Genomic DNA, 13925 nt, shown 5'->3' with positions numbered 1-13925 from the left:
TGTCAAGTGACTTATCTTTCTTGTGACCCCTCAGACCAAAATTCCCTTCTATTGCCACCAGTCCTGGATATGTTGTCTCTCCTTATTAGAATATAAGATCCCAAGAATGGAGACTTTTTTTATTTGTCCCCCCCAGCACTTGCCATAGCACCTGGCTCAGTGAGAACTTAACAAATACTTTTGAATTCATTCATTTCCTGTACCTACACCAGAGCAAAATCACATTCTTCAGAGATCCAAAAGTACTAGAGAGTTGCCCAGATAGCTGAAACTGAGTGAATTGGGGGGTAACCTTCTAGATGTTGCTCACCCTATCTAAGAATGAGGCTGTGGAGCAGGTCCAAAGTCCAGAGACCCTAACAGAATTCTCTGGGACCTTTACCTACCTCCAACAATCAATCAATCAAAATTTATTAAGCTGGAGCTAACGGTCTAAAAGGGTAAACAACATGCAAACAACTATGTAACACAAGATACAGATAGGATACACACACCAGCTTCCCTGTGTTTGAAGAGACAAATAAGAATCTCCGGGCTCCAGTCATAGGCACAAGCCACTCCCTGCATTCTTCAAAGGCACTCCCTTCCCCAGTCTCACAGAATCCTTACCCTGCCTCAAATTGTCAGCTCAGATAGTACCTCCTTTCACATATCAATCCCCATCTTTCTGTTATTAGACCTCATTCCCCTTCAACAAACTACTTTATATTTATATGTGTGTAAGTGTTTTAAACCACTTCCCCCTAAGGAATATAAACACCTTGGAGTGGCTAGGTGGCATAGCAAATAGAGCACCAACCCTGGAGTCAGGAGGACCTGAGTTCAAGTGTGACCTCAGACACAACACAAAAATTAGCCATGTGACCTTGGGCAAGTCACTTAACCCCAAATGCCCTACCTTCCCCCCTGCAAAAAAAAAAAAAAGAGAGAATATAAACACTTTAAGGGAAATGGACATTTTGATTTGATTTTCTAGTTCTGTAATTCCCAACATTTCACCTTATTCCTTGTAGGTAGTATGCATTTAACACATTTGCTGGATTGAATTGAATTGCTCAGTGCCAAACCTGAAATGTAAAAGGTTCCTTCCTCCTAATCATCTTGCTTATTACTCTCTTTAAATGAGGTTGTAAAAAAGCAGGGGGTCATTCTTGTCAAGTCAGGTGCCAAAACGTGATCAGGAAAAATCCTCAAAGAGTAGGAAAGGCCAAAAAAATCACTGAAAAGGGGAAAAGGAAGAAACCAGAGAAGGACAATGAAAGGAAATCCCTTCCTAAAGGTTAATTGGTGAAAAGAAAATAAAAGCAAAGTCTTCTATAGGGTTAGGTTCCGTAGACTTACCTCATAGTCCCAGGCTGCTTTATCCACAGCAATAACAACTGACTTCCATGTATTATGTGAGCAGATACGAAAAGCAAGGAGAGTAATGTGCGATAAACTGCCCAGAAAAACTAAAAGCACTTATCTTGACACCTTGAGGGGGAAGAAAAACAGCTCAGGAAACAGCTAAATGAGAAAAAACCTTCCCACCTTCCCTTCCAAGAGAGTTCATTTTGGGGTGGGGGGATTTGAGGGGGAAAAAAAGGCATGTTTGCTTTCAATTAGGAGATTCCAGCTTTTAGGAGAAAAAAAAGATAATCTCTAAAGTCCCTTCCCATTCTAATAGTCTGTGAAGTTAGAATTTGAATTTCTAAGTCATTCCTGTTTTCCTTCAAGGCTGTTTTGGCCCAATATGTTCTAATTGGGCATGTTATGGACAAGCCCAGGCAAAAGGTCATGCCTCAGATTCAAAAGCCCCACAACAAGCAAGCTATCAGGAGTTGCTGCTTCCCACCCCAAAACATGGCTAGAATAAAACCACTGCATATAAGCAAGGGAAGCTAAAGTCTTGGCAATTAGTATATAAGAAGACATCCTACACCCCACCCCAAGTGTTTCATCTTGCTTCTCCTTTGTGTATATAATGCTTCCAAGGATACCACCTCAGTTAAGAAGTGAAAAGACAGTTCAAAGAAAAGAACTGTCCCATCTTAGAGCCCAAACCAAACAAGCCTTAACCAGCAGTAGGGATAGAGCCCTGGCCTTGAAGTCAGGAGAGAAGTGGGTTCAAACCATGACTCTACAACAAGCTGGCTGTATGTCTTTGGATGAGTCATTAATCCTCTCCAAACCCCACCCCCCTTCTTTCTTCTATTAAATAGTACTAATAATACCTATCAGCTAAGGTTATAGTGAGGATTAAAATGAGATGGTCAATCAACTAGTGTTTAAGTACCTCCTAGGTATCAGGCACTGTGCTAACTTTGGAGAATACAAAGGCAAAAAACAAAAACAAAAAACACCAGTCCCTGATCTCAAGCAGCTCACAGTCTCATATGGGAGACAATATGTAAACAAATATATAAAAATAAGATATAGACAAGATAAATTGGGCACGCTCTTAGGGGGAAATCACTAAAATTAAGGATTGGGAATGACTTCTTGCAGAAGGTAGCACTTGGGGTGAGATTTGAAGGAAGACAGGGAAACTAGGACATAGACATGAGAAGGAAGCATAATCTAGGCATGGGAACAGACAATGAAAATGTTTGGAATGGGGATTGTGTGCAAGGAACAGCAAGGAGTCCAGAGTCACTGGATCAAAGAGTACATGGAGGGGAGCAAGGTGCAAATAGATTGGAAAGGTAGGAAGGGGGCAGGTTATGAAGGCTCTGAATGCCAGAGGATCTGCTCCTCCAAGGTGAGAGGGAGCCACTGGAATTTACTGAATGTGGGTGGGGAAAGGTCAGATCTCATTTTAGGAAGATCAGTTTAACTGCTGAGTGGAGGATAGAATAGAATTGGAAGAGACTGGAAGCAGCCAGCTATTGGCAATAGTCAAGGTGTAAGATAATGGCAGCCAGTACCAGAGTGGTAGAAGTGTCAGAGGAGAGAAGATCATATAAAAGAGGTATTACAAAGCTGGAAACAACAGAATTTAACCAGAGACTGTATATGGAAGGTTAATGAAGAGTTGAGCATGACACCTTGATTTTATCCTGGGACACTAAGAAGGAAGGTGGTACTCTCAACAGCTACCTTGTTGGGTCACAAGGAAGAGGAGGGAGCATTTGAAGGGAAAGATAAAGGTTCAGTTTTGGACATATTGAGGTTTAAGATCATCCAGTTTGATATCTAAAAGGCAGTAGGAGATGCAAAACTGGAGGTCAAGAGAGAGGTCAGGGCTGGACAAATAGAATCATCTGCATAGAGAAACTATAGGAGCTGATGAGATCACCAAGGAAAGTAGTATAGTGGGAGGATAAAACCAAAGGGAACCCCCACAGTTAACTATAGGATGGTGATAAAGACCCAGCAAAGGAGAGATAAGAGTGGTCAGATAAGCAGGAGAAGAATCGGGAGTGTACCACCTGTCCAGAAAGCTTGGAGAGATAAGCAAGAAGGTGATCAACAGTGACAGAGGCCACACTAAAGCCAAAGAAAGATACTATTTTTTTAATCCTGATCTTATCAGTGTGGGGAATTCCCAGGTGTATAAACTCCCTCCCCCATCAATGCAGGTCAGTTAATCTCCAGTACCTCCCTATTCTTAGAGAGTACCCCTGGAGCTTGGAGAAATTGGCCTCTGGTAACAATTCTTAAGCATCAGAGAGGGGTCAGCAACCCTCTGGGGGCAGATTCTCCATCAGCTAGGACATGCTGTCTTTCATTACTATGCTCCACCATGAGGGGTTTTTTTCTAATTTGGCTCACAGTGTGTAACATTCCTGATCATGGCTGAAGAGACACAAGAAAAGAAAAATCATTTCCCAGTTTCCAGCCTCCTTATAAAAGCCACCCAAGCAGCCATCCAGATGACAGGTATGGTCTAGGCAGATCACATCTGGGACATCAGTAATGTTCTATCCAACCTGACACCTCTAGTTTGTTGGGGAAGCCAAACTAGATGGAAATGATGATTTCTTTCACTTGATGCATCTCCCTTGTCAGATCCCAGAGGGAGGGGAAAAAAGCCTCTCACCAAAAAGTCATCAGGGGAAGGGTGAAAATATCTTTCAGGGCCCCATGCATGACTAGCTTAACCTCACAGCCACAGTAACCCATGCTCAGAAAGCAGTACAAATATAAGGGGTGTCAATGTGATCTAAGAGGTGATAATTTATGACCTGCAGATTGCTTCCCCCATAAGAAAAAGAGTAGAAACATGCTTGAAAATTGAAAAAGGTGGGTGATTTGGGTGAAGATGGGGGAAGGGGAAAGAGAACTAAAGAATCACAAGGGAATATGGATAGAGAGGCAGCTGGTGTGATGGGAAAGGACTAGACTTGAAGTCTGGGTTCAAGTCAGGGATCTATCTGTCTGACTTTTAGCAATTCACTTAATCTCTCTGGTTCTCAAGTCTTTAAGCAATCAAACAAATGAAGTTGATATGGGGTCTCAACCCACACTTTAAGAAACACCGAAGGGGTCTCGAGTAAAAAAAGTTTAAGAGGGGCGACTAGGTGATGCAGTGAATAGAGCACCGACCCTGGAGTCAGGAGGACCTGAGTTCAAATCCATCCTCAGACACTTAACCTTGTGTGACCTTGGGTAAGTCACTTAACCCCAACTGCCCCTCCAAAAAGCAAAAAAGAAAAGAAAAAGTTTAAGAAGCCCTGATACAGATGATCAAGAAGGTCTGTTCTAGCCCTAACACTCTACAATTGTATGTTTCAGAAATCAAAACTAAGACTTTTTCACTTTGGTGTGTTAACTGAATGTTAAAACATTATTCTTTAACTTTGATACCTAACCTAAAGTTTCTTACACACTACCAGGCCAAAACAAAATAACACTGATAAAATACCAATACTATCAATGACTCAATATTGATATATGGCATTTTAAAGCATACAAAGTGATACCTGAAGGGTGGGGGTGGGGGTGGGGAGAGGGGAGCACTGAGGGTGCAAACATACTATCCCTCTGGTCCCTGAAAGAATGAAGAATAGATCAGAAATGCTCACTTAACCCTGTATTCCCTAACTTACAAATTGATCAGCCCAAGAATCCACAAATAACACCTTGAGTAGTAATTTTTTTTTCAGATGCGAAATGGAAGGCTGTTCTGGGCATAAGGCAGCATATGTGTGTGATTAAAGCAACAGAAGCCAAGAAAGGCAAGTTTTCACTGAAGGAGATTGAGGGAAAGAAGGGAAGCACTAAAAAATGAGAGCAAAGATGGAATCAGGGATAGAGCTGAAGGCAAGGAGAAATAACATGAATTTAATTTAATTTGGTGTAAGGGAAAATACTGATGGTCATTATATGTTCAACTAAAAAGAAACTGTATTTATGTAAGGTTTCCAGGGATTAATTCATTCGAAATAAATTTTAAAGCCTATTTTAGGGCCTGAAGATCATTAAGTTCAACCACTATATTTTACATAGGAGGAAACTGAGGCCAGGCCAAAGTCACAATCTCATTTACAGTACACTACTTCATTCAGCACATCCGTATTGGTTGTCTACTACATACAGGAAATTTTAAGATGAAGGAAACGTGTCCTTGAGGAGCTTCTCATTGAGGGTAGAGGAAAGAAAGGAGAAAATGGCAAGTATCTCTAGTACAAGACAAACTGTAGTAAATGCTCTAGGAAATGCACAGGTGGGGGTATAAGGTCTAGATATGTTTTTAAAACAGTAGCTCTGAAGGTCAACATGGAAAATGATCAAAGAAAGAATCAAAATTATACTTACTGAGTAAATACAGGATGCGTCTGTTACCATGGCAGGCAATTTGCAAAAACAAATCCTAAAAGGTACAATTCCCTTGATCCCTAATAACTATTGTTAGAGTGGCAACAACTGTGAAGTTTGGAATTAGAGATATCATCTATAATATATTTCTCCCTATGTCCCAGAGAGCCATCCTTTATAAGAAGGATCCCAAAATGCAAGAAAGAGGAGACAAGGTAGAAGGCACCAGTTCAGGAAAACCAATTGGTACATCAACCCAGTCCACCATTATATGCAGTGTTCAATGTCTCATCCCTCACTTCTTCAAAGGAGGAAGAGAAGTGTGGTTTTATATTTATCCCTTCTTTTGCACCAAGTTTGGTCATTATAATTTCACAGCATTTACATTGGATTTTTGCACAGAACTTGCACTGAAATCTAATTTTGATTTTTATTTTTTCCATTTACATTGTTATAGCCACATACAGCTGGGAGCAGCCAGGTGGTACAGAGGATAGAGGGTCAGGCCTGGAGTCAGGAAGACTCATCTTCCTAAGTTCAAATCCAACCTCAGTCACTTACTAGTTGTGTGAGTCTGGGCAACTCACTTAACCCTATTTACCTCAGTTTCCTCATCTGTAAAATAAGCTGCAGAAGGAAATGATAAACCACTCCAGTATCTTTGCCAAGAAAACCCAAAATGGGGTCACAAAGAGTCAGACGCTTTCTTCTTTCTCATTGTTCACTCCACCGATTATAATTCGTCTTTACAACTTGACTAATGTTTAATGTGAAGGTATTTGTAGAAACTATATCTGATTGTATGCCACCATGGGGGGAAGGAGGAAGGAAAGGGGAGAAAATTTGCAACTCAAGGGATTATGGAACTGAAAATGCTGTAAACTAAAAGTAAATTAATAACTTTTTTTAAAAAAGAGTCAGACATGACAAAAATGACTAAATAACAAAGTCACATACATTGCTTTCCTAGTTTTGTTTACTTCTCATATCAGTTTACATCTCCTTTGCTTATATGAATTTCTGATATTCACCATTTCTTTCAGTGTACTATATTCATGTACCACAACTTGGTTAGCCATTCCCCAATCAATGGGCACCAATTTTGCTTCCAATTCTTCATTAACAGAAAAAGTAAAAATACTAGATGCGGCCAGGTGGCTCAGCAAGTAAGAGCACCGGCTCCAGTGTCAGGATGACCTGGGGATCAAATAGGGGCTCAGATACTTAGCACCACACCCAGAAATAACTGGCCATGTCAACTTGAGCAATTTACTTAACCCCGATTGCTTAATAATAAAAAAAAAAAAAGTAAAAATACTCCCATAAACATGGGACATTGAATTATACTGCTCCTGTTCCCCAGAGTCTGATGAACTAAATCCCCTTTCTATAACTGTAACATACTTTCTCTCTGAAAACTTGGTTTCCCTTTGAATCTATTGTAATTTCAGTCAAGGAATATTTGATCCTCCTTGACTCAGGCAGAAAAGAATCTCTTACCCACTAAAAATTAATGTCTTCTACCTCTACACTGGCATCACACTCATAGACAGGTGAAGTGGATGGAATCATTCTGGGGCAGGAAGAAAATGAATGAGGGAAAGTGAAAGGTCCTATCCTATCTATTCAGTGTGACTAATTTGTACAAAACAGTGACTTGGGATACAAATCTTGTTTAATGAATTGTCCTTTTTATCTAATAAGTATTGAGATTTTTATTATTTTAATCATCTAGATTAACATGGAACAGCCCATAAGGCTGTGAAGGTGCCATAGTTTCATTGTAGCATTCATAACAAGGTATCTTAGAAGTAGTTCTGCCAGATTCTATTCCAAGTCCATTGATGGCTTATAATCAATCTTTTTGTCAATATCTATAGTCAGTTGTATTTAAGTAGAACACTGAGTTTGGAAAAAACTAAATATTAACTTTATTAACTTTAATGGGTAACAAGGCATGATTGTTCTAATTTTACTCATATGATTGAGAACTGACTGTGGCAGAGTTCTCTATTTAACTTCTTGCTTATTCTACACAGCTGTTAGATCAGACTCTAGTGTGCCTATAGAACACATGTGCCCTGAATCAAGGCTAGACAGTATTTTCAGTGTGGAGTCACAAGGTGGAAGTTAGGGCTAGCTGACACCTCTGTATTTAACACTATTTGACCCAGTCCTTCCTCTTACTGGAAGAATTCTCTGATTATGTTATCCAGAGAGAGTCTGTGTCCAGTGTAAACAGCTAGTGGAGGCCAGATTGGAACTTAGTCATCTTTCAGAGAGGCTTTTAACAGTCAGAACTTTAACTAGAATTTCCTGCACCTGACACAAATTCACTGATGGAGAGGGAGAGAGGGAGGGATGACTTGCAGTCTTAAAATCTGAGTTACCCAGTACACAGAGTGTCTTGCCCAGGATCACATGGTCAGGATGCATCTGAGTCACAACTTGAAGCCAGGCAGATGTTGCTGAATTCAAGGCTAGTTCAATCTACTACACTGGGTTACCTCACATGAAGGAATGTATAGTGAAGAAAGGAAAGCCAAAATAGCAATACAGTGAATGAATGCAATCTAAAATCAAGGCAATGAGAGACAAGCTCCAGTCAAATACAATAGACTACATGAACATCATTTTTTGTTTGTTTTGCCTTTTTGTAGGGGGGGAAGACAGGGCAATTGGGGCTAAGTAACTTGCCCAAAGTCACACGGCTAGTAAGTGTTAAGTGTCTGTGGTCTGAGGCCGGATTTGAACTCAGGTCCTCCTGACTGGAGGGGCAGTGCTCTATTCACTGCACCACATATCCACCCCTACAAACATCATTCTATCAAGACTGAAGGACACTACCCTTCCTTCTAGTAACAAATGATAAACTAATACCTTTCTCTATGAATGTATTTGAGAAGAGGATTTGTGAGGAAATGCCTCATGTTGAAACAAAATTTACCATAAATTTGTTCTTAATAAATAGAGATAATTACTGGTTGATTTGACATTGTCTTTTCCCCCCTGTTTAACACTAAGAGGACCAAGCATGTCAATTGGCACATTTTTAAAAAAAATATATATTATAATTTACCATAATTTTTTATCTATACAGATAAACTATAAATAAAAATAATTACAAGCAGATGTTATTGTTCTACTTTAATATAAACATTTCTACAACTCCTATTTTCTTTTGACTTACAGATTTTAAAAAATGACTGTCTCAACATAGCTTGGTCCTTCAAGGTATTCTTAAATTTCAGTCCTTCCAGAGCTAAAATTGAATGGGAAAAGTGTGACTTCAAGAACACTGCTTCTCTTGGCCCTAGAATTTAAGAATGTGTCCTAACTTTAGATCTATGGTTATTGAGCATTTCTTTTCAGAAATTCCTATGTAATGGATTCTGTAATTTCAAAGAGGAAATTAGCAAATGCTTACTAGGAAAAAGAGATTAAATGAAATCCTCTAGTGAACTGCTGATGAGGGTGGCCATTTATCAAAGATATTTCTATAATTATCCCAGCTTATGAATTTGCATATGCATAGATTTCCTTGATAGTATCAGAATACAGAGAAAAGTAAATCCATGACTTTGAGAGAGATAGCATGATGTGGTGGGTAGAGCACTGAAGCTGGAATTAGGAATATCTGGGTTTGAATCCTGCCTCAGAGATGTACTAGCTGTACGAGCCTGGGCAAGTGACTCATACCCTCAGTTTCTCCATCTGCAAAAGGAGTTGGATTTAATAACCTCAAAGATCCTTTCCAGCTCTACAACTATGATTCCATCTATCATTGGACCTCCAGAAAAAGACGCATGTTCAAGGGCATGCTTCAATTCACCATTAGTTGTTTATGCAAAGTGACTATTTGGGATAGACTTTCCTATCTGATGAACCTATTTTTCATGGAACTTGATCCAGATCACAAAATTTTTTCCCAGATCACTTGAACCCCTTCTCTCCAACTCACTACCCTCATCTCAACCTCCTCTGAAGATGAAAGTTGAAACAATAAATAATTTCTGACATTTTCTGGCACTTAGCATCATTTCTGATGCCCCTTCTATAAGAAAACTTGAACTTGGAAAAAAATTAATACAAAGAAAGGAATTTTGTTTTTTGCACTTGAAAAGGCCAATCGGTTGATCTCTGATAAGCTTTGAGGTCTACTTTGCATATATTTCTTTAAAGCTATTTGGGAGGGAAGGGAGAAAGAAATTCAAAGAGAGTTGCAATGAAGATAAAGAAAGCAGAAAAAAGGGGCTGCTAGGTGGCACAGCAAATAGAGCACTGGTCCTGGAGTCAGGAAGACCTGAGTTAAAATCCTGCCTCAGATACTTGACACTTACGTGTGACCTTAGGCAAGTCACATAACCCCAACTACCCTGCCTTCCCCCCTCAAAAAAAGAAATCAGAAAAAAAGATGTCTATTTCTTCCCCCATTATAGGTCTAAAATCTTACTTCTTGCCTTGACAATTTTTGTCAGATTACAATAATTCTTATTTTCAAGTGAGCTCTTAGGCCCTGGGCCACATTTTCATAAAGTCCAAATTTGTCTTTCAAAGTCCTAAGGCAATCATAGGAAAACCCTTCTTTTAAAAAAAAAAAACTATTTTACCTTGCATTCCAGAAGAAGGCCTAAATGGCAATACTTTTTACTCACATTAAGTTAAATACTCCACTATTTAACTACTCTGTCCCCATCCAATAATTAGAGACAAAAATAAAATATGACCAGGGACTAGCAACCTTCAAAATGACCTATAAAATAGCCTATAATTAGTAGGGCCTTTGACTTAAGAAGGGGAAGAATTCCAGATTCTGTTCCCATCCCATAACCAACCCAGAATACAACTCTGGTAAATAATTGAGCAAACAAATTAATGATAAGTTGGATTTACATAGTACCTTTCATCTGACCTTGATCATCACCATCTGGTGCCTTTAACATGCATCATTAAACATACTTTGTAAATGAGGAAACTAAGGTCCTGGTAGGTTGTGCCATTTGCTGAAGGCCACTGCACCAAGTGATATAGTCAGTGTTAATAACAATAATAGCCCAAATTTACTTGGCTCTTTAAAGGCACTTTCCTCATAACACCTTTGGCAGATAGGCAGAAGAGATGCCATTATGATCTTTCTACAGATGTGGAAACTGAGTCTCATGGAGATAAAATGACTTATGAGCAGTTCTCTATGTTCCCACTCTACACAAGAGTCTGATGCCTCTGTACCCTCCCTCTTTCTTCGATATCTTAAAAGAAAATATTGTCATTACCTCCCTAGTTTCCCTGCAATGATTATAAAAATAAGTTCATATAATAACAAAATCTCATTGTTGGAAGGGTTCTAAAAGGTCAACTCATGCATCCCAATCCTGAACATGAATCTCCTCTCAGACACCACCAAAAAATGGTTAACCATTGTTAGGGTAGCTTGAAAAGCTACAGAAATCACCACCTCCTGAGGCAGCTCATTAGAAATGGTTAGCAAAAGTACCTTCCAACAAAAAACTTCCTGATCATAGAATGGAGGGAGCAAAGCTCACCATGGCTTTTCTCTAGTATTTACCCTTGAACAAAGGTTTCACAGGGCCTCCTCTCTCATCTTCCTCAGTGCAGTGAAGCAAAAACTGGTTTCATCTGGGGAAAAGGGAAGGAAGTTATGGAGAAAATGACAAAGTAGCTTTCATCTTGGCTAACTAACCTTTTTCTCTGGGTCATCCCAGGTCTCTACCCTCCAGGAAAACAGAGCTAGCTACCTCCCTAGCCTCACCCACTATACTCACCAGGGCCCCATCTTTGACCTCCTTTAAAAGAGGTTAAAAGTTTGCAAAAGAATTGCAAAATATTATACAGAAATCCAAGGGGCAAGACAGGAAAGCAGAGAAGTTGAATTTGGGAGCAGATTCTGGTTCAGGCAGACAAAGTGTAAGATGGTTAAATCATGAGAAAAGCAGAGTACAGACAAAACCAAGATTAACTAGGTTATCTAATACTATCAAGGGAAGTGAAGGTGTCCTAAATAATGGGAGTAAAACTGGAGATCAGGCCAAGATGATGAAGAAGTAGCATAATATAGGTAAAGAGCGCTAGATTTGGAATAAAAAAACCTGGGTTTGAATCCCAGCATACCTACACGTGCATGCACGTACATACAGAAACAGAGAGGCATACCAAATGACACTTCAAACTTTCTAACCCTTAATTTCCCTATTTGTAAAATGATAATATTTAGAGTTATAAGAAAAGTAAGTTGTGAATAAGTTATAATTATTCATAACAACTGCTATTGATATGGTATTTTAAGTTTACGAGGTCCTTTACATACATGGGCAGCTAAGTGGCACAGTGGGTAGAGTGCTGGACCTGGAGTCAGGAAGACTCTTCTCTTCCCCAGTTCAAATCTAGCCGCAAATACTAATAGCTGTGTGACCCTGGGCAAGTCACTTCACCCTGTTTGACTCAATTTCCTCATCTGTAAAATGAGCTGGAGAAGGAAATGGCAAACCACTCCAGTATCTTTGCCAAGAAAACCCCAAATGGAGGAGTCAGAAATGATTGAAAATGACTGAACAACATTACATACACTTTCATTTAAGCCTACCTGAGGTAGGTACAATAAGTATTATTTTCCCTATTGTATAAGGAAAAAAATTCCAAAAGTTTAAGTGACTTGGCTATGGTGACATAGCTAATAAATGTCAGAAGCAAGGTTCCTGACAACCCAAAGATACAGGTGGTAACAAAATTGATACAAATGTTGGAGGGGGGAAAAAGGAGCAAAAAAAAGTTCATTCTACCCAGGGAAAACAGCTTCATACTTATCAATAAGTATATAATGTATACAAAGGAAATGCATGGTAATTTCAGATTCGGGGGAAGGAACTAGCAGTTGGGGAAATCAGGAAAAGCCTTATGCAGGAAAGGTGGCATTCCAGTCAAGTTTTGGAGAGAACTGAGAAATATTCCAGGCAAGGAAGACAACACAACCTATACAAAGGCAGAGATAGGGGATATTAATGTTCTGTGATGCGGCAAGCAGGCTAGTCTAACTGGAATATAAAATGCATAAAGAGGAGTAATGTATGTATTTTCTGGAAGGACAGACTGGAGCCAGACTGTGAAAGACTCTAAATATGAAACCAAAGAGTTGGTATTTGCTCTAGGAGTTAATAGGGACCCACTAGAGTTTACTGGGGAGGTAAATGACATGCTCAAGCCTGCCCTTAAGGAAAATCACTTTTGTGGAATTTTCCTCATCTGAGTTCACAGACCACTACCACCACCCTTTCCCACTCCTACCCTCAAGCCCTCTCCCCTCCAAAAAATAACCTCGCCACAAAAGAACCCTGATCATTTTACAGATGTCAGCACTGAAACCCAGTCATTTTAAGGGACTGGTACATTATTGGATAAATAATCATAACTGAATCTGAACCCAGGCCCTCTGACACCAGGGTCTACATTCCAGCCACGTGGGCCTATTTTACTGTTCCTCACCTAGGACAATCTCTATCCCACTTTCACACCTTTGCATAGACTGTACCCCACGCAAGGAATAAACTTCTTTTTCATCTGTCTCTCTTAGGTCCTTTAAAGCTTAGCTCAAAAACGATATCCTATATGGGATTCTTTCTGATCCTTCCTCACCCCAACTTCTAATATCAAACTTGTTTCTACTTAGTATATATTTTGTATCTCCCTACAATATATGTATACATATGGTTTCCCCAGATAGAATATAAACTCCTTGAAAAGGCAGTTTTCCTTTTGTTTTTGTATTCCTAACCTACTCCCTCCCATCTGTCCACCCCAACTCCCCACCCCCCACTTCATGAGGCTCTAGGTTGAGGAATGATAGAAAGTAAATAACTGCTACTGAAGATTTTGCTGCATAAAGGCTTCTTCTTTGTAAAACTTTTCACAAGGGTCCTCATAAAAAAAGAGCTTTGGCATTTTCAGTAAGCCCATTTAAAAAGCCATTACTGTGGTTTTCCACAGTAATTTGGCCACAGATTATTTCTGATGGGTTTGATTTATTAAAACTGCATCTTTTGCTTCAAGCAAACTTAAAAATTTTTTTAAACCTACAATGCCCATAAATGCATGAAGAAACTACTTTGCTTTTTTCATCCCTTAGGATACAGTGAACCTACAGGGGGAAATATGTGATTTGTGCTGGAGCCTTA

At 39.5% G+C, this 13925-nt stretch overlaps 1 protein-coding gene across 5 annotated transcripts in view; it reads right to left on the bottom strand.

Annotated features, from left to right (window-relative positions):
- CGNL1 (cingulin like 1) overlaps nucleotides 1–13925 on the bottom strand; it is a 210554-nt gene that overhangs the window by 161342 nt on the left and 35287 nt on the right. Inside the window, exon 1 of one of the 5 annotated variants that reach the window (XM_069098137.1) lies at nucleotides 1342–1474. The exons of the other annotated variants lie outside the window; for them this stretch is intronic. Coding sequence (XP_068954238.1) covers nucleotides 1342–1346 — 5 coding nt within the window. The 5' untranslated portion in view covers nucleotides 1347–1474. Of the gene's footprint in view, nucleotides 1–1341; nucleotides 1475–13925 lie in introns of those variants that run through there. 5 annotated transcript variants of the gene reach the window in all.

The sequence above is a fragment of the Petaurus breviceps genome, unplaced genomic scaffold (assembly GCF_028583685.1).
Source record: "Petaurus breviceps papuanus isolate PSGF00001 unplaced genomic scaffold, PetGlider_PUasm1.0 37, whole genome shotgun sequence".
NCBI classification, from domain to species: Eukaryota; Metazoa; Chordata; class Mammalia; order Diprotodontia; family Petauridae; genus Petaurus; species Petaurus breviceps.
This window is presented reverse-complemented; position numbering and strand designations above follow the sequence as displayed.